Source organism: Lynx canadensis, chromosome B3, assembly GCF_007474595.2.
Source record: "Lynx canadensis isolate LIC74 chromosome B3, mLynCan4.pri.v2, whole genome shotgun sequence".
Classification (NCBI taxonomy): Eukaryota; Metazoa; Chordata; class Mammalia; order Carnivora; family Felidae; genus Lynx; species Lynx canadensis.
In genome coordinates, this window is record NC_044308.2 from 84,818,247 (window position 1) to 84,838,683 (window position 20,437).

The 20,437-nt window shown below is 35.4% G+C and overlaps 1 protein-coding gene across 7 annotated transcripts in view; it reads right to left on the reverse strand.

Annotated features, from left to right (window-relative positions):
• RALGAPA1 (Ral GTPase activating protein catalytic subunit alpha 1) overlaps positions 1-20,437 on the reverse strand; it is a 274,567-nt gene that overhangs the window by 73,522 nt on the left and 180,608 nt on the right. For all 7 annotated transcript variants that reach the window (XM_030318952.1, XM_032593697.1, XM_032593698.1 and 4 more), the window contains 2 exons: positions 18,634-19,498; positions 15,993-16,064 (listed from right to left, as the gene is read on the reverse strand). In XM_030318952.1, the coding sequence (XP_030174812.1) occupies positions 15,993-16,064; positions 18,634-19,498 (937 nt within the window). The remainder of the gene's footprint in view (positions 1-15,992; positions 16,065-18,633; positions 19,499-20,437) is intronic.

The window sequence follows — 20,437 nt, forward strand, 5'->3', positions numbered from 1 at the left end:
CCAGTATAGGCACATCTGCAGAAACAGAAAGTAGATTAGTATTGTCTAGACCTGAGGAGTATGGGGCACCTGGGTGGCTCAGTCGGTTAAGTATCTGACTTTGGCTCAGGTCATGATCTCATGGTCTGTGGGTTCAAGCCCTGCGTTGGGCTCTGTGCAGACAGCCCAGAGCCCAGAGCCTGGAGCCTGCTTTGAATTCTGTGTCTCCCTCTCTTTCTGCCCCTCCGCTGCTCATGCTATGTCTCTGTCTCAAAAATAAATAAACATTAAAAAAAGAAAAGTTTTAGAGCTGGTGAGTGTGGTGGGGGATGGTTGGCAGTAATGGGGGAGTTACTGGTAATGGGTATGGGTCTCCTTTCGAAGGGACTAAAATATTCTAAAATTAGGTTGTCATGATAGTTGCACAACCCTTGAATGCACTAAAAACACGTACACTTTAAATGAGTAAAATGTATGGTATAAGAAATACATCTCAAGAAGGCTGTTAAGAATTTAACTTCGAAGCATGATCCACTATATATAAATTCTGATCCTGGCAGAAAGGGAACTTCTCCGTGTTCTTACTTTGTGTGTCTGTGTCATGGTTTGGGAATTCTTGCAATATTTCTAACATTTTCATTTTATTTAGGCAAAGGACTATTAATCAGAACTCATAAATCATAATTTATAAAATTGGAAAGACTCAGAACTGTTCACTTAGTACTATATAAATCTAAAAGTTGGGGGGTGTCTGGGTGGCTCAGTAGGTTAAACGGCTGGCTCTTGATTTGGCTCAGGTCATGATCTCACCATTCAGGAGTTCAAGCCCCGTGTTAGGCTCTGTGCTGATAGTGTGGAGCCTGCTTGGGGTACTCTGTCTTCCTCTCTCTCTGTACCCACCCCGAAAATAAATAAATAAACATTAAAAAAAAATCTAAAAGTTGAGAGAAAGATATGTGCCATGTAGGAAAAAAGAGAATATAAATCTTTACAATGCAAAAGTAAAAGAGAAATCATCTTTATATTATCCATGACCTTCTTCCAATTTTTTTTATTAAATTTTTTTTTTTACATTTATTTATTCTTGAGAGAGAGAGAAACAGAACACGAGCAGGGGAGGGGCAGAGAGACAGGAAGACATAATCTGAAACAGGCTCTAGACTTTGAGCTGTCAGCAGAGAGCCCAACATGGGGCTCCAACCCATGAACTGTGAGATGATGACCTGAGTTGAAGTTGGACACTTACAACTGAGCCACCCAGGTGCCACGACCTTCTTACAATTTGTAAAAGCAGAGCTCAGCTGCCCTTTCATCTCAAATTTTAATCTTTCACCATTTCTTCTTATTTTTCTACTTACTAACTACTGCTGCTAAAATGTTTGGTATATTGACATTAGCTTAATATATACCACAAAAATGAACAATAAGGTACCAGAAAAAAAAAAAGAAGAAATTAATGAACTTGCAACTTCTATGTGACCATATAAGAATACGCATAGCACTAACAAAGTATTATGAGCTTACTACTGGAAAATTCAAAGCAAAGTCTGCTAAGTTATAAGCACTTCTGAATCCCTACATATACACTGCAATAGAAATAATAATACAAATTCTGAGATTTGAAATAAAAAAATCCGGTGGTTCAACCATGAGGAACAGGAATCAGTTAATCTAGTCAAAGAGAATAAAAGATCTATAAATAGTCTAGGGAGATAAGAGTATAACTCAATGTAACTTTTTTGAGGTGCCTGGGTGGCTCAGTTGGGTAAGTGTCCAACTCTTGATTTTGGCCCAGGTCATGATCTCATGGTTTGTGAGATCGAGCCCCGCACTGGCTTCTGCAGTGCAGAGCCTGCCTGGGATCCTACCCACGCCCTTCCCCCTCCCCCTGGCCTTCTCTGCTTCTTACCTTATCCTGCATGTGCACATTACTTTCTCTCATAATAAACATTTTATGAAAAATAATGCAACTTTTCATTTTTTCTCCCTAGTTCATCAGACAAGTACAAGTGTACCTCAGAGATACTGCAGGTTCAGTTCTAGGCTACAATAAAGTGAATGTAGCAATAAAGTCAAATGAATTTTTTTTTGTTTCTCAGTGCATTTCTAAGTTACATTTGGACTATATCATAGTTTATTAAGTGTGCAATAGCATTATGTCTAAAAAAGTACATACTTCAATTAAAAAAAACCTTTATTACTAAAAATGCTAACCATCATCTGAGCTTTCAGCAAGCTGTATAACCACTGATAATGGATCACCGTAACAAATATAATGAAAAAGTTTGAAATATTACGAGAATTACCAAAATGTGACAGACAGACAAAAAGTGAGCAAATGCTGTTGGAAAAAATGGTGCTGACAGACTTGCTTGACACAGGGTTGCCACAAACCTTCACTATGTAAAAATGGCTGTAACTGCGAAGTGAAATAAACTAAAGCACAGCAAAACGAGGTGTGCCTGTAATCAGGTTTGTCTACCGGTTTCTTGAGAAATAGCTCAAAATTCGTTTTAATGTCACATAGAGTGAATTTATTTGAACCCACTGTATTGAAAAAAGAAAGGAAACTGTTGTTTCTTTTTTTAAAAAGCAAACTAATAAATGGCATGCATTCATTTGGTATAGAGTATTAAAAAAATGCCTATGCTTTCTCAAGTAAGATGTCCCCCATATAGTCAAGGTATATATAAGACAAGTAGTAGTTTAGCAGGAGCCAAGAAGTAGAAGAGCATAAGGTAACATAAAGAACCATGAACAGCCAAGACTGGCTGGTATGAACTGAGCTCTGGACTAAAGAGTCTAGTCCACGCACTAGAAAGACACTAAGGAAAAAAAAATCAAAATTTTACTTTAGAAATATTATTCTGTTTAGATGGGGAAGTCAGGAGATGAGAGCCTATACTTAAGAGAGTTGTTATAACTCTCAATACTTACTCCATCTTTGGCTCACTATCTTACTCATGTTTGCTTGTTGCTATGTGTTCAGGGCCCCTTGGAGGTTAATATACATTCCTTAGAAATGCTTGCCAAGGCTGAGATGGCTTGTTTTGGCCTCTCATGAATCTGTTAGAGAGAACACTGTCTTTCCCTTCCCTGATGCACAGGTGGTATCACGAGGTCTAATTAAAGGTTAGCTGTTAATCAGGTGCATGCAAACAATCTAAAGTGCTTGTGAACCCTCTGATCTCACTACAATGCCCTACTGCATGTCTCTTCATTCTATAAAATTTGTGGACTAAGGTCTGGACTTTGCAGAGAATAACTATGCAGCTGCTGTGGACTATCCTCTGCCTGATCCCCCGTGTCAGTAAGTTACCCCCCAAAAATTCTGTGTAAACTGTGTGGAGTTGCCTGCTTTGTTTTCCATTCCCAAAGGGCCTTGTTAATTTGGGGGATACTTTACCACCCCACTCCCCCACCTTCTAACACTCTCTTAAAAGTAATAAGAACATGAATCAAGGGGTTAGGGGCAAGAGAAGCAAAGGAGAGACAGAGGAAGGGCAAGGGAAAGGAAATGGTCAAGTTTAGGTGACTGATACGATATTTCTAAACATAACCAAGAAAATTATGAGAGGATTTGATTTGGCAATGAAATGGTGACTTTGAAATGGTAATGAGGAAGTAGGTAAAAATCTGTAACAGGCAGCTGCAAAATTATGACTGAGAATTGAGAGATAGGAGGAGTACATGGCAAGAATGGGGTTGAGAAGGTATGAGAGATATCACAATGAGAGGGATAGCTATGATACGGGGTTAGGAGGTAAAAGATGAACCAGTGAAGACAAACTTGGAATAATAGAAAACTAGGAGTTGAACAAGGTAATTATAGTGTTACAGAAGCCAGGGGAGAAGAACATTTTAGAGAAGAGACAATAGTATTAAATTAGGGGATATAATACTCAGGGGGGTTCTAGGGCAGTGAAACTATTATGTAGGATACTGTAATGGTGGATACGTGTTACTAATGTGTCAAAATGCATACAATGTACAACACAGAGAATGAACTCTTCATGTAAACTATGGACTTCCGTTAATAATAGTATATCAATATTGTTTCAGCAATTTTAACAAATGTTACCACAAGGATACAAGAGACAGAGAAAATTATGTGAAGGAGGAAAGAGGGTGTGTGGGAACTCTGTGCTTTGTAATCAATTATTTTGTAAATCTAACTGCTGTAATCTTTTACATCTTTTAAAATGCTTATTAAATTAACTAAATTTAGTTAATCAGATAAATCAAAGGGCCTGGTGAGGACTGAGAAAACTTTAGACTTGATGGTCAGGATACTAACCTTCAGAAGGATAGTTTCTGTAGAGCAGTGAGGTCTGAGAACACATGATGAGCAAGACAGCAAAAGAGATATGATTCCTGCCCTCAAGGACTTGACCATCTAGTACCAAAGATAAATTATCATGGGGAAGAGTTAGGATACAAGAACTCACAGATTACCTAGAGAGTTATTATAACTATCTTGGAAAGAAGTAATAAAAATATCTAAGAAATAATAATAATATGGTGTGATAAATACTATGACAAGGAAGTGTTACAGGGGTCTGTGAGAGCACATCGAAGGTCCAAACATGACTAGGGAGAAGGTAAAGAGTTAGGGGTAGTTTAGGGAAAGGATTTAAAAAAAAATGTTTAAACTGAGGCTAAAATAATCGATAGGAGCTATATACTCAGAAAAGTTTTATACCTTAAGACTATTTCATTGTTAAAAAATAATAAAACTTCTTAAAAACTGAGAACAAACTGAGGGTTGATGGGGGGTGGGAGGGAGGGGAGGGTGGGTGATGGGTATTGAGGAGGGCACCTTTTGGGATGAGCACTGGGTGTTGTATGGAAACCAATTTGACAATAAATTTCATATATTGAACAAAAAAATAAAATAAAATAAAAAAATAATAAAACTAAGACAAATAATATTCAATTCTAGAAGAAAAAGAACAATATAAAACTTATAAATTAAGAAATAATAAACAAAAATTAATGAGTTAAAAAATAGAACATAGGGGTGCCTGGTGGGCTCAGTCAGGTAAGTGTCCAACTCTTGATTTTAGCTGAGGTCATGATCTCATGGTTTGTGAGTTGGAGCCCCACATGGGTCTTGCCATCCTGCTGACAGTGCCGAGCCTGGTTGAGATTCTCTCTCTCCCTCTCTCTTGGCCCCCATTTGCTCTCTCTCAAAATAAATAAATAAATTAAAAAAAAAAAAAAAGGGCTCTCCCTTCTAAAAAAAAAAAAAAAAGAACATAATAGAATATAATAAATGAGAAACTGTTTCTTTGGAAAGATTAAGTAGATTATTTGTATCAAGACAAGAAAGTCCACTGTAATCATGGTACATAATTAATTACAACTCTAGTTTAAAAGTTAGAAAATGTTTAAAAATCATAAACATAATAATTTGTTATTGGATACACAATATAAAAAATATATAAACTGTAGTAACATCATAACCTAAAATGCAAGGAAGAAGTAAAAATCTAAAGTTTCAGTATGCTACCTATCAAGTTCTAATCAGCTTCAAATAAGACATTATAAATATAACATATTTTATATAAGCCTCATGGTAACCACAAAGGAAAATCCTGTAGTAGATACACAAAAAATTATGATAAAGGACTCAAACATACTACTCTAAAAAGTCTTTAGATCACAAATGAAGACACCAATAGAGAAAGTAAAAAACTATCTACAAAACAGAAAACAATGAAAAAATGGCATTAGTAAGTTTTTACCTCTCAATAATTACTTTAAATTTTAATGAATTAAATTTGTCAATCAAAAGACAGAATGGCTGAATAGATCAGAAAAAAAAAAGTGAGTTCCAAATGATATGCTGCTTACAAGAGACTCATTTTAGCTTTACAGACAACACCACACAGAGTATGAAAATGAAGGGATGGAAAACAATATCTTAAGCAAATGGTAAAACAACAAAAAGAAGCAAAGGTTGCTGTATTTGTAGACTGTGTGTTAAAAACGGTAAAAAAAAAAAAAAAGTCACTACCATAAATGGGTCAATCCATCAAGACAAAACAATTATAAATATGTATGCATCCAACACTGAAGCACCTAACTATATAAAGCAAATAGTAACAGTAAAGGCAAAATAAACAGCAATACAGTAACAGCTGGGGACTTTAACACCCCACTCTCAACAATGAACAAATCATCCAGACAGGAAATCAAGCAAGAAAGTACATTTGAACAGTACTACAGACCAAACAGACTTAACAGATATATATATAGAACATTCTGTCCAACAGTAGCAGAATATATATTCTTCTCAAGTGCACATTCATTCTTCTCAAGTGCACATGGAAAATTACAGGCCAACATGATCTAGGACAGATCATGTGCTGGAACACAAATCTCAACAAATTCAAGAAGATAGAAATCTTATATCATGTATCTTTTCCAAACACAAAGGAATTAAACTAGAAATCAATAAACATGAGGAAAGCCAGGGGCGCCTGGGTGGTGCAGTCGGTTAAGCGTCCGACTTCAGCCAGGTCACGATCTCGCGGTCCGTGAGTTCGAGCCCCGCGTCGGGCTCTGGGCTGATGGCTCAGAGCCTGGAGCCTGTTTCCGATTCTGTGTCTCCCTCTCTCTCTGCCCCTCCCCTGTTCATGCTCTGTCTCTCTCTGTCCCAAAAATAAATAAACGTTGAAAAAAAAAAAAAAAAAAAAAACATGAGGAAAGCTGAAAAATTCACAAATACATGGAAACTAAATGACACATTCCTAAACAACCAATGGGTCAAAAAAGAAATCAACAGGGAAATTAAAAATGTCTTGAGACAAACAAAAAAGGAAATACAACAAACCATAATTTATAGAATGCAGCAAAAGTAGTTTCAAGAGGGGAGTTTATAGTGATATATACATACATCAAGAAAAAAGAGAGGAGCCTGGGTGGCTCAGTCAGTTGAGCGTCTGACTCTTGATTTTGGTGCAGGTCATGATCCCGGGGTCATGGGATTGAGCTCTGAGCTCCACGCTGGGTTCTGCGCTGAGCACAGAGCCTGCTTAAGATTCTCTCTTTCTCCCCCTCTGCCCCTCTCCCCTGTTTGTGCTCTCTCTCTCTAAAAAAAAAAAGATCTCAAATAAATAACCTAACTTTACACCTAAAGGAACTAGAAAAAGAAGAATAAACTAAGCCCAAAGTTAACAGAAGAAAGGAAACAATAAAAACTAGAGCAGAAATAAATGAAATAAAGAATAGGAAAACAGAAAAAATGATCAAAACCAAGAGCTGGTTCTTTGAAAATATGAACAAGATTGGAAAACCTTTAGCTAAATAAACCACAAAAAAGAGGACCTGAATGAATGTTATAAACAAAGAGGAGATACCACAACTGATACCGCAGAAATGCAAATGATCGTAAGAGATTATGATAAACAACTATATGCCAAACGATTGGACAACCTAAAAGAAATGGTAAGTTCCTAGAAATGTACAACCTACCAAGACTTAATTATCAAAGAACAGAAAGTCTAAACATGTAAGCAGATGGAAGCAGTAATCAAAAACCTTCCAACAAAGAAAAGCCCTGTACCAGATGGTTTCACTGTGAATTCTACTCAACAATTAAAGAAGTAATACCAATCCTTCTCAAACTCTTCCACAAAAGTGAAAAGGAGGGAATACTTCCAAATTCATTTTATCAGGAGAGCATTACCTTGATACCCAAGCTTGTTAAGAATACTATAAGAAAAGAATATTACAGGCCAACATCTCATGAGTTCAGATGCAAAAATTCTCAACAAAATACTAGCAAACAGAATTCAACAGTACATTAAAGGATCAAACAACATGATAAAGTAAGATTCATCCTTTGGATGCCAGGATGGTTCAACACATGCAAATCAATAGATGGAATACATCACATTAACAGACTAAAAGATAAAATTCACACAATCATCTCCATAGATGCAGCTAAAGAATTTGACAAAATTCAATATCCATTCATGACAAACACTCTCAACAAACTGGACAGAGTAGGAATGCACCTTAACATAATTAAGGCCTTATCTGACAAGCTCACAGCTAACATCATACAGAGAAAAACTGAAAGATTTTTTCCTAAGAACAGGAACAGATCAGGGTGCCCACTCTCATCACTCTTACTCAATATAGTACTGGAAGTCCTCGCCAGAGCAATCAAGCAAGAAAAAGAAATAGAAAGCATCTGAATTGGAAAGAAAGTAATACAATTATCTCCTTTTGTAGATGACATGACCTTATAAGAAAATCCAGAAGACTCCATAAAAAAACTGTTAGAACTAGTAAACAAATTCAATAAAAATGTAGGATACAAAAATCGGTCATTTTTCTATATACTAACATTGAATTATCTGCCAAAGAAATAAAGAAAATCTCATTTATAATAGCATCCAAAAAATTTACTTAGGAAAAAATTTAACCAAGATAAAAGATTTTCATAATGTAAACTTTAAGACATTGATGAAAGATATTGAAGAAACAAATAAAGAGAAAGATAACCTGTGGTTCATGGATTAGTATTAAAATGTTCATTTGATCCAAAGTAATCTACTGATTCACTGTAATCCTTATCAACCCAATGGCATTTTTCACAGAAACAGAAACCTATACTAAAATTCATATGGAATCACAAAAGACCCAAGATAGTCAAAGCAATTCTGAGAAAGAATAACAAAGCTAGAGGCATCACACTTACTGATTACAAATTATATTACAACACTATAGTCATCAAATTGTATTGTAATAAAAACAAAGATCAATGGAACAGAACTGACAACCCAGAGATAAACCGATGCGTAAATAGTCAACTAATATTTGACAAGGGATCCAAAAATACTCAATGGAGAAAAGATAGTCTCTTCAATAAATGGTATGGAGAAAAACAGATATTCACATGCAAAAGAATGAAACTGGACTCCTACCTTATACCACTCACAAAAACTAACATGAAATGGATCAAAGACTTAACATAAAACTCCTAGAAGAAAAATAGAAGGTAAGCTCTTTGACATTGGTCTTGGCAGTGATTTTTTTTAGATATGAAAGCACAAGCAACAAAACCAAAACTCCAAACCAAAACCAACACAAACAAGTGGGACTATGTCAAACTAAACAGCTTCTGCATAGCAGAACAGATGATAAACAAAATGGAAAGCGAACCTACGAAATGGAAGAAAATATTTGCGAATTATATATATGTATCTGATAATGGATTAGTATTCAAAATATTAGTAACTCATACAATTCAACAGTAATAAAACAAGTAATGCAATTAAAGTGGGCAAAAAAAGAAAAGAGGACCTAAGAAAAATGGCCAAGGACTCAAAGAGATATTTTTCAAAGGGGATATTCAAATAGCCAACAGGTACATGAAAAGGTGTCCAGCAACACTAATTATTGGGGAACTGCAAATCAAAACCACAGGGAGATACCACCTCACAACTGTTAGAATAGCTATCATCAAAAAGACAAGAGATAACAAGTACCGGCAAAGATGTAGAAAAGAGACAACCATTGCACACTGTTGGTGGGAATGTAAATTGATGCAGCCATTATGGAAAACAGTGTGGAGGTTCTTCAAAAAATTAAAAACAGAACTACTCCATAATCCAGCAATCCCACTTCTGGGTATATATACAAAGGAAACAAAATTACTCTCTTGAAGAGATATCTGCATCCCCATGTTCACTGCAGCATTATTTATAATAGCCAATGTGTGAAAAACAACCTGTCCATCAACAGATGAATGGATTAAGAAAATGTGGTATACATGTACAGTTGACCCATGAACAACAGGGGTTTGAACTGTGTGGGTCCACTTATAAACAAAAATTTTTCAATAAATACAGTGCTATAGATATATTTTCTCTTCCTTATGATTTTCTCAGTTAACATTTTTCCTATAGTTTAAAGAGTACAATATATAACACATACAACATATAACACATATGTCAGTTGACTGTTTATGCTATCAGTAAAGCTTCTGGTCAACAGCAGGCTATTAGTAGTTAAGTTTTGGGGGAGTCAAAGCTGTATACAGACATTCAACTGCACGGGGACAGGAGTGGGGAGAGTTGGTGCCCCTGACCCGTGTTGTTCAAGAGCCAACTAAATAATGGAATTCAGCCATAAAAAAAAGAAGGAAAGCCTGTCATTTGTGACAATTTAGATGAACCTTGAGGGCATTATGCTAAGTGAAATAAGTCAAAGAAAGACAAATATTGTATGTTCTCTCTTATATGTGGAATCTGAAATACTGAACTCATAGAAACAGAGAACAGATTGGTTCCAGGGGTGGGGAGGGGTTAAGGGGCAAAATTGGTGAAGGTGGTCAAAGGGCATAAACTTCCAGTTGTAAGATGAATTTGGGGGAAGTAATGTACAGCATGCTAACTATAGTTAACAGTACCGTACTATATATTTAAAGGTTGCTAAGAGAGAGGGTTTTTTAAAGTATTCATTACAAAAAATAATTGTAACATGTAACTAAAATAGATGTGTTAACTAACCTTATTGTGGTAATCGTTTTAAAATATGTATATTTATAAATCATTATGTTTAAACCATAAACTACCAAAATGTTGTATGTCAATTCTATCTCAATAAAGCCAGGTTGAAAAACTTTGAAGGGATAATATGGGAATACATAAATTAATTAATTTTTTAAAAAGAGAAAAAAAAAAGTCCAACAAAAATAAAAGGAGAAAAGGAATAGGACAGAATTATGATACTATTACCTGCTAGTATGCGTTTTGAAAGTCTCAATGAAAAAGAGTTTTGTAAAAAACCAAAAAGATAAAATAAATTGAAAATGACCCAAGAGCTAAAAGAAAACCCAGAGACTAATAACAGACAAATGGGAAGAATTAGAAATTTTACTAATTGTTCTAAATTTTCAAACAACAGATAATATTCATTTCATGAACCTGGCTATAGCCTTAATTCTAAACACATAATAAGAACAGATAAAAATTTAAATATAGAATATGCTTAGAAATGGACTATACACTAATTCAAAATGAAAATCTAGTATATTTAACACAACAGGAAGTCAAATGACCCAGTAGGGTTTATCCCAAGAATGCAAGAATTACTTAGTATTATCAATGTAGTGGTTTTAAAGTACATCAATTAGTTAAGAAAGCAAAACTATATGAAAATTTGAATAGATGCTGAAAAAGATTCCTTTAACAGGATGTCCACTCTCTCTTACAATAACTACTGAACACTGTAGTGCAAGTTCTAGTCAATGTAATAAAACATGATATAAACAAAAACAGGCATAACTCTTAGAAAAGAGATTATTTGTAGATAATTATATACCTAGACAGATCCTAAGACTGAGATAACTATAAAATGTTTAAAACAAATAAGAGAATTCACTAAAGTATCTGGATAGCAAAATATAATGGGAAATAAATTCTATTTAGAATAGTATCACAGCAGGGGCGCCTGGGTGGCTCAGTTGGTTAAGTGGCTGACTTCAGCTCAGGTCATGATCTCGCGGTCTGTGAGTTCGAGCCCCGCATTGGGTTCTGTGCTGACAGCTCAGAGCCTGGAGCCTGCTTCGGATTCTGTATCTCCCTCTCTCTCTGCTCCTGCCCTGCTTGTGCTCTATCTCTCTCTGTCTCTCAAAAATAAACAAATGTTAAAAAAAATTTTAGGGGCGCCTGGGTGGCGCAGTCGGTTAAGCGTCCGACTTCAGCCAGGTCACGATCTCGCGGTCCGTGAGTTCGAGCCCCGCGTCAGGCTCTGGGCTGATGGCTCAGAGCCTGGAGCCTGCTTCCGATTCTGTGTCTCCTTCTCTCTGTGCCCCTCCCCCGTTCATGCTCTGTCTCTCTCTGTCCCAAAAATAAATAAACGTTGAAAAAAAAAATTAAAAAAAAAAATTTTTAGAATAGCATCACAGCAATAAAATAACCCTAAAAGTAATATCTGGGCCCCAGAATAAATGAAAAACATGCCATGATTACTAATGGGAAGAATGATAACAAATGTGCTTATTCTTTCTATATGAAAGTTTTATTGCATATCAAAGCAAAATATCAATGGGATTTTTTTCTGGAAAACAACAGCCTAATTCTAACATGTATCTAGAAGAATAAACAGGTGAAAATATCTAAGAAAAGAAGAATATGTATGAGGAGGGTGAGGAAGAAGACTGGGCCTATCAGATATTAAAATATAAAGCTACAATAAGTGAAACACTAACATCTGCACAAAATTCATAGAAAAATCAAAAGAAATGAACAGATAGTTTTGAAATACACAGCTTACTATTTGATAAAGGAAACATTAAATCAATGGGAAAGGTATATATTACCAACAAATTACAGAGAAAGACTATTCTCCAATATTCATTTCTTACTGCATAAACTAAAACGTATTCCAGAAGAAATAAAGAATTAAATGTAAAATAATTACCACTCCAACAAGTAACTATGGATCTAGAAGGAAATATAATAGAATGTTTAACTGATTTCAAGACAGAATTAATTCTTGAAGTATGATTAAACAATTGAAAAAAATCCAAAGAAAAAAGACTGAGAGACATAATTACATACAAATGAAAAAACTGTATGTTAAACAATGTGAAATTGTTGAAAACTGATAGCCAAACAACTAATTGGGAAAACTCCCACAATAAGTATGAAAGTTAATCCTTATATAACCATATATGTAAGAGAGCTCTTACAGGTTAGAAAAATTCCACTTTAAATAGAAAAAGGACACTAAGAAGGAATTGGAAAGGAGTAAAATTTGTTACAAATACATGAAAAATATTAACTTTGTTACTAATAAAGAACTATAAATTAAAGAGATACCATGACCTGCCTCTCAAGCTAGGAAAGATTTAGAAATGTGATTAACACCTTGTGTTGGCCAAGTAGAATTTCTATAAGTATTCTTATACAGTGTTGGTAGGAGTAGAAATTAGTATTTAGTGAAAGGTGGTTTTGCAATATATATGACCTGAAGTAAGTTCTTATGCTTTGATGTAATAATTCTATTTCTAGAAATCTATCCTAGGGCATGATACTAAAAGCAACTTAAATGTCCAATAATCACAGAACTTGGCACCATAAAAAATTATTTTTGAAAAATATCAAAATGGCTGAGGAAAATGCTCACAATATGATAAAGTTCCTTTTAAAAAATGTTTATTTATTTTGAGAGGCTGGGGGTAGGGGCAGAGGGCAAGAATCCCAAGCAGGCTCCATGCTCAGCAAGGAGCCTGACGCAGGGCTTGATCTCATGACTGTGAGATCATGACCTGCACCGAAATCAAGAACTGGATGCTTAATGGACTGGGCCACCCAGGCACCCCTATGATAAAGTCCTTTTTAAAAGATAACTTACTATGTACATATATATTACTGTGATTCCAGTTTTTTAAAACAAACAAATCAAATGTATGTCTATCAAAAAAGAGAAAAATTACATAAACAAATGTTAAGAATAGTGTTATAAATACAGTAAAACCTTGGTTTGTGATCATAATTTGTTCTGGAAACATGCTTGCAATCCAAAGCACTCGTATATTAAAGCCAATTTCAAGAACCACTGGCTCATTTATCAAGTTAAAATTTATTAGAAATGTTTGCTCATCTTGTGGAACACTCAAAGAACAAGTTACTTGCAATCCAAGGCTTTACTGGTAGATTGTTTATTTTTCTATTGTATATTTTCTATAATAACCAGAGAAATGAAACATTATTTTTAAAAGATTATTCTAAGAAAAGCTAAGAACAACAAAAACCAAAGAACTGAGTAAAGATTCTATTTTCTCATAAAATTTGGTAGTAAAAGGCATAAAAAAGATAGACTGTAGCTTCAAAGGATGGTAACTGAGAAGTTTTGTTTAAAGGAAGGTAACAGGTGTGCTGATGGTAAAGGGTAAGTAGAAATACAAGATAAAGATGGGATAACTTTTTGAAGATCCTAGAGCAGTCAGAAAAGGTAGTAAGTAGAAGTACAGATGGGGGAAAAAAGGCTTTTCTGAAACTGAAGGTGAGCAAGAAAAGATGGCTCAATACAGAAATTTTAAAGCGAGGGGCGCCTGGGTGGCTCAGTCGGTTAAGTGTCCGACTTTGGCTCAGGTCATGATCTCAGGGTTGGCGGGTTGGAGCCCCGCCTCAGACTCTGCTGACAACTCAAGAGCCTGGAGCCTGCTTCAGATTCTGTCTCTCTGTCAAAAATAAACAGATTTGGGGTGCCTGGGTGGCGCAGTCGGTTAAGCGTCCGACTTCAGCCAGGTCACGATCTCGCGGTCCGTGAGTTCGAGCCCCGCGTCGGGCTCTGGGCTGATGGCTCAGAGCCTGGAGCCTGTTTCCGATTCTGTGTCTCCCTCTCTCTCTGCCCCTCCCCCGTTCATGCTCTGTCTCTCTCTGTCCCAAAAATAAATAAACGTTGAAAAAAAAAATTTAAAAAAATAAACAGATTTTTTAAAAAAAGGAATTTTAAAGAGAGGAAGTTATAAGTCAGAGTTGTTTGATATGGGAAAGGAATGAATTATCTTTACTATGCATTCCTATAGAATAATGATGGCATGCGGTTGGCTTGATTCAAATTAAGTTCCTTAATCGTCAGAATCACTGAATTTAATTTATGAGATGTGACTAATGTGTGTTAAAATGTGAATGTGTGGAAGAAGAAGAAAGGTTAGGAACTATTGTTCTACCAGACTTTTATATAAGAGGTCAAACATTTGAATTGAATCCTTAATGAGGTTAGAATAGAGATGATCATTTGACTATAAGGAAGGGCTTAAAAAACAAAGAAGCAGTTTATAATAATTACTCTGAGAAACAAGGTAAGAAGTAAACAAGGGATAAGAAATTTGCCGAACAGTAGAGAAGGTATTGATGAAGTTAAGGAGCATGAATCTACACTAACTCCTATATCACAATGGTTTGATCATTTTCTCTAGTAATATACCTCTGCCTAGGAGTAGAGAAAGTAGATGTTAAGAATGATTCCAATTGGAGAACTGATTGGAATTAATATATATATTGATTATCTACATACCTACATATATAAACTTAAATGGAAGAGTAGTTTTGAAAATGCCAGAAATGATATTTTTATAGTTGACAATGTGCGAATTAGCTGGACAGGGCAAGTGAAATCAGAGGTTGGTGGCAGACTGACCGTGGAAACAGAAAAAGCAAAAAACTGGAAACATGAAAGTACAAAACAGCAGCTGACAAAGATGTGAGAGAGTGAGAAATGGATGTTAAGTAGGTTGTGGATTTGAGATCTCAGAAATACAGGCATTCTGAGTAATGGTAACATTCAAAGCATCGCTTTATTAATGTGTTTCTAGTTATACTGCCCCAAAGCACTTACCCATAAATTTTATTTTTTGAGTCTAGAAAAGAAAGTAGCACATATACATGTCAACCTTATAGGAATTCCAGTTAAGTGATATTCTGCAATTTCTAGCACTGGTTTCCCAGAAATCTTGTCCATATACATCCCATATGCATCAAGAACCTAGATACCATTAAAATAATGATATAAGAGTTTTACATATCAAAACCTACATGTAAATGGGTACATTATCCAAGAGCTTAGTCAGAAATCAGATTTACAGCAATATAATAACCTACATCCATCTTTGTTCCATTAATATTTTTAGTATGTACTAGCTTGTATTCACCAGTCATTTCACTTGAGACCTCTGAGACTAATCAAAAAGGGTATACTTGGAATATCTACATACAGGAAAACCAAAGGACATTTTATAGTTTCAATTAGATTTCTGCAATCAAAAGAATTCTGAAATGCATAAAAAAGGGTAAACAATTCCGAGATACCAAATACTTTAACATAGCCCTGAACTTTCTTCAAAAAGCTTATTACTGAAAGGTATAAATAAATGAAATGTAGTTCTTCTCAGAAAGTTAGAAATCAACAATACAGTATTATTCACACATAAAGAGAAATAGCTGACAGTTGCTAGTTATAAATTTGAAGGTTCTCCAACAACTTACCACTGTCTGGAATCCAAGTTCCTAAGTTCTCTCAGTAGTTTCTCATTTTTCTTCAGGAGATGAAAGCTCCTCCTAAACAGAGAGATTTATAAAATTTTCATCACCTTTGCAGTGAACAACATGACAGTCCCGGAAATACTTTCCACTCTACTCATGCAACTCTTAAACACTTTTCTTGCCTTTTCATACTTCTAACACAAAGGAGAACAGACCCTAAAAGAAATGTAAAGAATATAGGTCATTATTTCTACTTAGGCCTTCACAGATTTCTGTTAGTGGATCATTATCTATTGGTCACTTCAATTTTTCCTTGCAGAAGCTTATAAAGCTCATATCCAGAAAAATGGACAAAAATATTTGTAGGTTCCTTAAGAGTTCCCTAAAAATATGTAAGAAAGCTGTTCCTAATGAGAAATAAAATACTCACAAAATCTAAATCATTACCAAGTAAGCATATGCATTACCAAGTAATCCAGATGGAATTTGCTTTGCTTTCTTGTTTTACCTTATGGGTATTTTTTACACTATGAAGCAATGTAGAAATTTCACCAAATAGGTTCTATAGGTGTTAAATATGTACAAATTATATTCATCAAATCAATGTTTGCTGTGGCAAAATATAGCTTCCCACCTTTAATTTTTTTAAGAGACAGAATATGGACCATCCTATAGTAAAAGAGAATAGAGTGCACTCCTGTGAGCGGCAATTACCTACGTTTGGACATACCATCAGACAAATTGTGTTCCTGACAAAATGCCTTTCCCATAAGGTAGAGGATACTCCCTTCTAATAAACGGAAGGATTTAAATTAAGTAAGATTATAAACACTGGTCAATCAAGTAGAACTCCATTTCAATGCTTCACCTGCATTTAAATTACTCTTAAGATTTATTCATCCAGTGATACTTGAGCTCCCCTCTTACTGCAAATTGAACAAAAACAATACATTAAACAATGCTGCTTCTTCCACTTCCCTACAGCTTTTAGTATCAGAAATTTTAAAAATCAAATGTACAGTAATGCTTTACACTAGTGTACAATCTTGGCATTTTATGTACATTATCTAATTTAATTCTCATATTTATGTGAGATGAGAGTTATTTCCTCAACTTATAGTCTGAAGCTTAAAGATTAAATGACCTAACCTGGTTCTTCTGATTTAAATCTAATGCCTTTTCATTTAACTCTTACATGAATACTTTGTGTTTATTCCAAGTTTTTAACATGGTTTTTTACAATATATGTAAGAAAACAAAATTTTAAAAAATGAAATAAAGATTCTTTTCTTGATTTGATGCTAAATCTTGAGTTAATTTCTCTGATACAAACAAGAAAAGATCATACTGCTGTCACTCTAAAAAACCTGTTAGGCTGATGTGACATAAAAAGAAATATGTATTTCGGCTCTGCTCCCAGTTCCTGACACAGAGCTCCTAAAACTCTCGTAATTTCCTGAGTGACGAAGGTGACAGGAACATCTTACATAGAGTGCCTAAATCCCTTGCAATTCCTTGGTAACAGAAACATCTTTGTTCTGATGAGGTGATGCTTGGTGGGCTCCTAGAAAACTTCAGGATAGGGCTTGGACATCAGAAAGCACAAACCATGATTAGGAGCTTGGAACTTCAGAGGCGGCTCAGTCGGTTAAGCATCCGACTCCTGGTTTTGGCTCAGGTCGTATCTCACGATGTGTGAGTTCGAGCCCCGCATCGGGCTCTGTGCTGCTGGTACAAAGCCTGCTTGGGATTCTCTCTCTCCCTCTCTCTGCCCTTCCCCTGCTAGCACTCTGTCTCTCTCAAAATAAATAAATAAGCTTAAAAAAATAAAAATAAAAAGAAGCTTGGAACTTTCAGCCTCCCTATGGGGAAGGGAGAATGGTAATAATTAATCATACCTATATGAAGAGGTCTCCATAACAATCCCTACACTATGAGGTTCAAAGAGCTTCCCGGTTAGTCAACTCAATTCAATGTGCTGGAAGGGTGGCAGACCCCAACTCCACAGGAACAGAAGCTCCTGCAACTTGGGATCCTTTCAGACTTCACCCTACATGCCTCTTCATCTCTATGTTCATCTGTACCTTTAACTAACCTTTATAATAAACCGCTAAATAGAAGTAAATGTTTAATGAGTCATTATAGTGAATTATCATTATAGGTGGTTATCTGATTTGTAGCTAGTTGGTCTTAAGTATGGACTTGCAACTTTTGTCTGAAGTGGGAGGCAGAACTTGTGGGTCTGAGCCCTTAATCTGTTTGTGCTGACTCCAGTTAGTGCTGGAACTGCCTGGTGTGGAAAACCCACGTTTGGTGTCAGAAGCGTTGTAAGAAAAAATAGTTTTTACTATCAGTTTACAAGAAGGTTGGAAAAATAAGATTTCTTTCAATTATATGAGCTATAATTTCTTTTTTTTTAATTTTTATTTTTTATAATTTCTAAGTCATAGTTCTACTCATTATGAAAATGTTAATAGTTAATTTATTGAGTTTTATTTTTATTCCCTTGAATCCTGATCTGAAATCTGTCCAGTGGCCAAACAACTAATTGGCAGATAAAATTTAGTGAGGAAAAGAACAGAGACTAAAATGCTTGATCAAAAGATGAGTAAGATTAATGTTAAAAAAATTCTTTTATTCTTACCTTTTGTCCCAGGAGTTCATTCCCAATATGCTAAGAAGCAATCTGCAATAATAAAATGCTGACTGAGGCTTTTGAGGTGTTGGTTCATCTTGCTCCACAGCTTTCATGTTTAAGTCATTGAAGTGTTTCTCAACAAATTCTTTTTCCTCTGTATGCTGCTTAAGGATAGCATTAATAACATCATTTTCCTGTTTTTCAGAAATGCACACAGGTTGTGGAGCAGGAATATTAAGTGAAATTCCAGTTCTCTGTAAGCATTCAGGACTAGTTATACCTAAATATTGCAAAAGCTCATCAAGAACATCTTCTTCATCTCTTATGGTATCCCAAGTTGGTACAGTTTCTCTAAATCCTCTTTTAAACTGGAGGGAAACCCCATCATTTACTGTTATATCTTCTAAGCATTCATTAGATGTAGGAGGCTCTTCGGCCTTCTCTTGACGAGATGATGAAAGTATGAGAGATGTAGGTTCTGACAAGCCACTCACAGGAGGTGGTCCATACAGGATGGCAGAATCCCAGGAATATTTTCCGGAGAGATCACGTACTATGATTCTGACATTTGAATTGGCTGATGCAAGGCCAGCTGATAAACCTCCTCCAGGTATACTCTCTTCTGATCTGATCTGGATACAGGACACTAAGGTTGTATTGTTCAACACAAAGAACTGGATATTTGGACTCTCAAAGAGTTCAGGAGAAAGTTCAGTACTTTCACTGTAATGATTGTCATGATTTTCACACACCTGACTTGTTAACATAGCAGGACCACCACTCATTGGATAATGGCCCAAGTGATTTACCAGATGTGTAATAACAGTGCGGGCGGCTATAGAGATTAATCCTTGTTGCATCTGAGTTTTCACTAGAAATAAGAAATATAAGTGAGTGGGGATACTGCTGCTTCCTAGGTAGGAAGTCATGTAACAATGAAATTTTTAGAAAACAAATGGAGATTTCATCACATTATCAAAATCATATTCAAATATTAAATATTTTCAATTTAGATTCTATTTTATAAGAATGATGGCAAAGAAGAAAACTCTTGAAGTTTTGTTAATTTTTTTAAAAAGCCCTTTTCAGAGTTTTGCTTATGGATTCACAATTTAAACTTAAGCCTTTATAAAGAAATCACACTTTCTTTTTTTTAAAGCTTTATTTATTTCTTTAGAGAGAGAGCGCGTGAGCAGAGGAGGGGCAGAGAGAGGGCAAGAAGAATCCCAAGCAAGCTCCGCGCTATCAGTGCAAAGCCCAATGCCAGGCTCAAACTCACGAACTGTGAGATCATGAGCTGAGCCGAAATCAAGAACTGGACGGTTAACCTACTGAGCCATCCAGGCACCCCTGTAAATCATACTTGCAAAGAAGGATCACAAGTCTTATAAATCACTTAAAATCACTCAGTACACAGATTAAAAAGCCAATGAAATCCAACTGATAAATTTCTTATCTCATGAGTAGATTCAGAGAAACTGCATGCCTTAACATGGCATTTAATTATGGTTTTTATCAATGATGTAAAAGTTTCAGAGAAAATAATCTTTTACTAAACTTTAGGAGTCAGGATCAATTTAAACAGTGAATCAACGTAACCAGTATATACCATGAAAACTTTCAGGGAAATCGTATTTTATGGGCCTGCTTATGTATTGTATTTTTGTAAGATATTCTTTTGGGTCATTGTGGTCCCAGTTAGTTGGATGTCAGAAGCGTTTTTTCCCCTTCCTTACACACATTAGGGAAAGCAAATAGATAAGGAGCATATCCATAGCAAGGAGTAAAAAAAGAAAACAAAGAATACAGC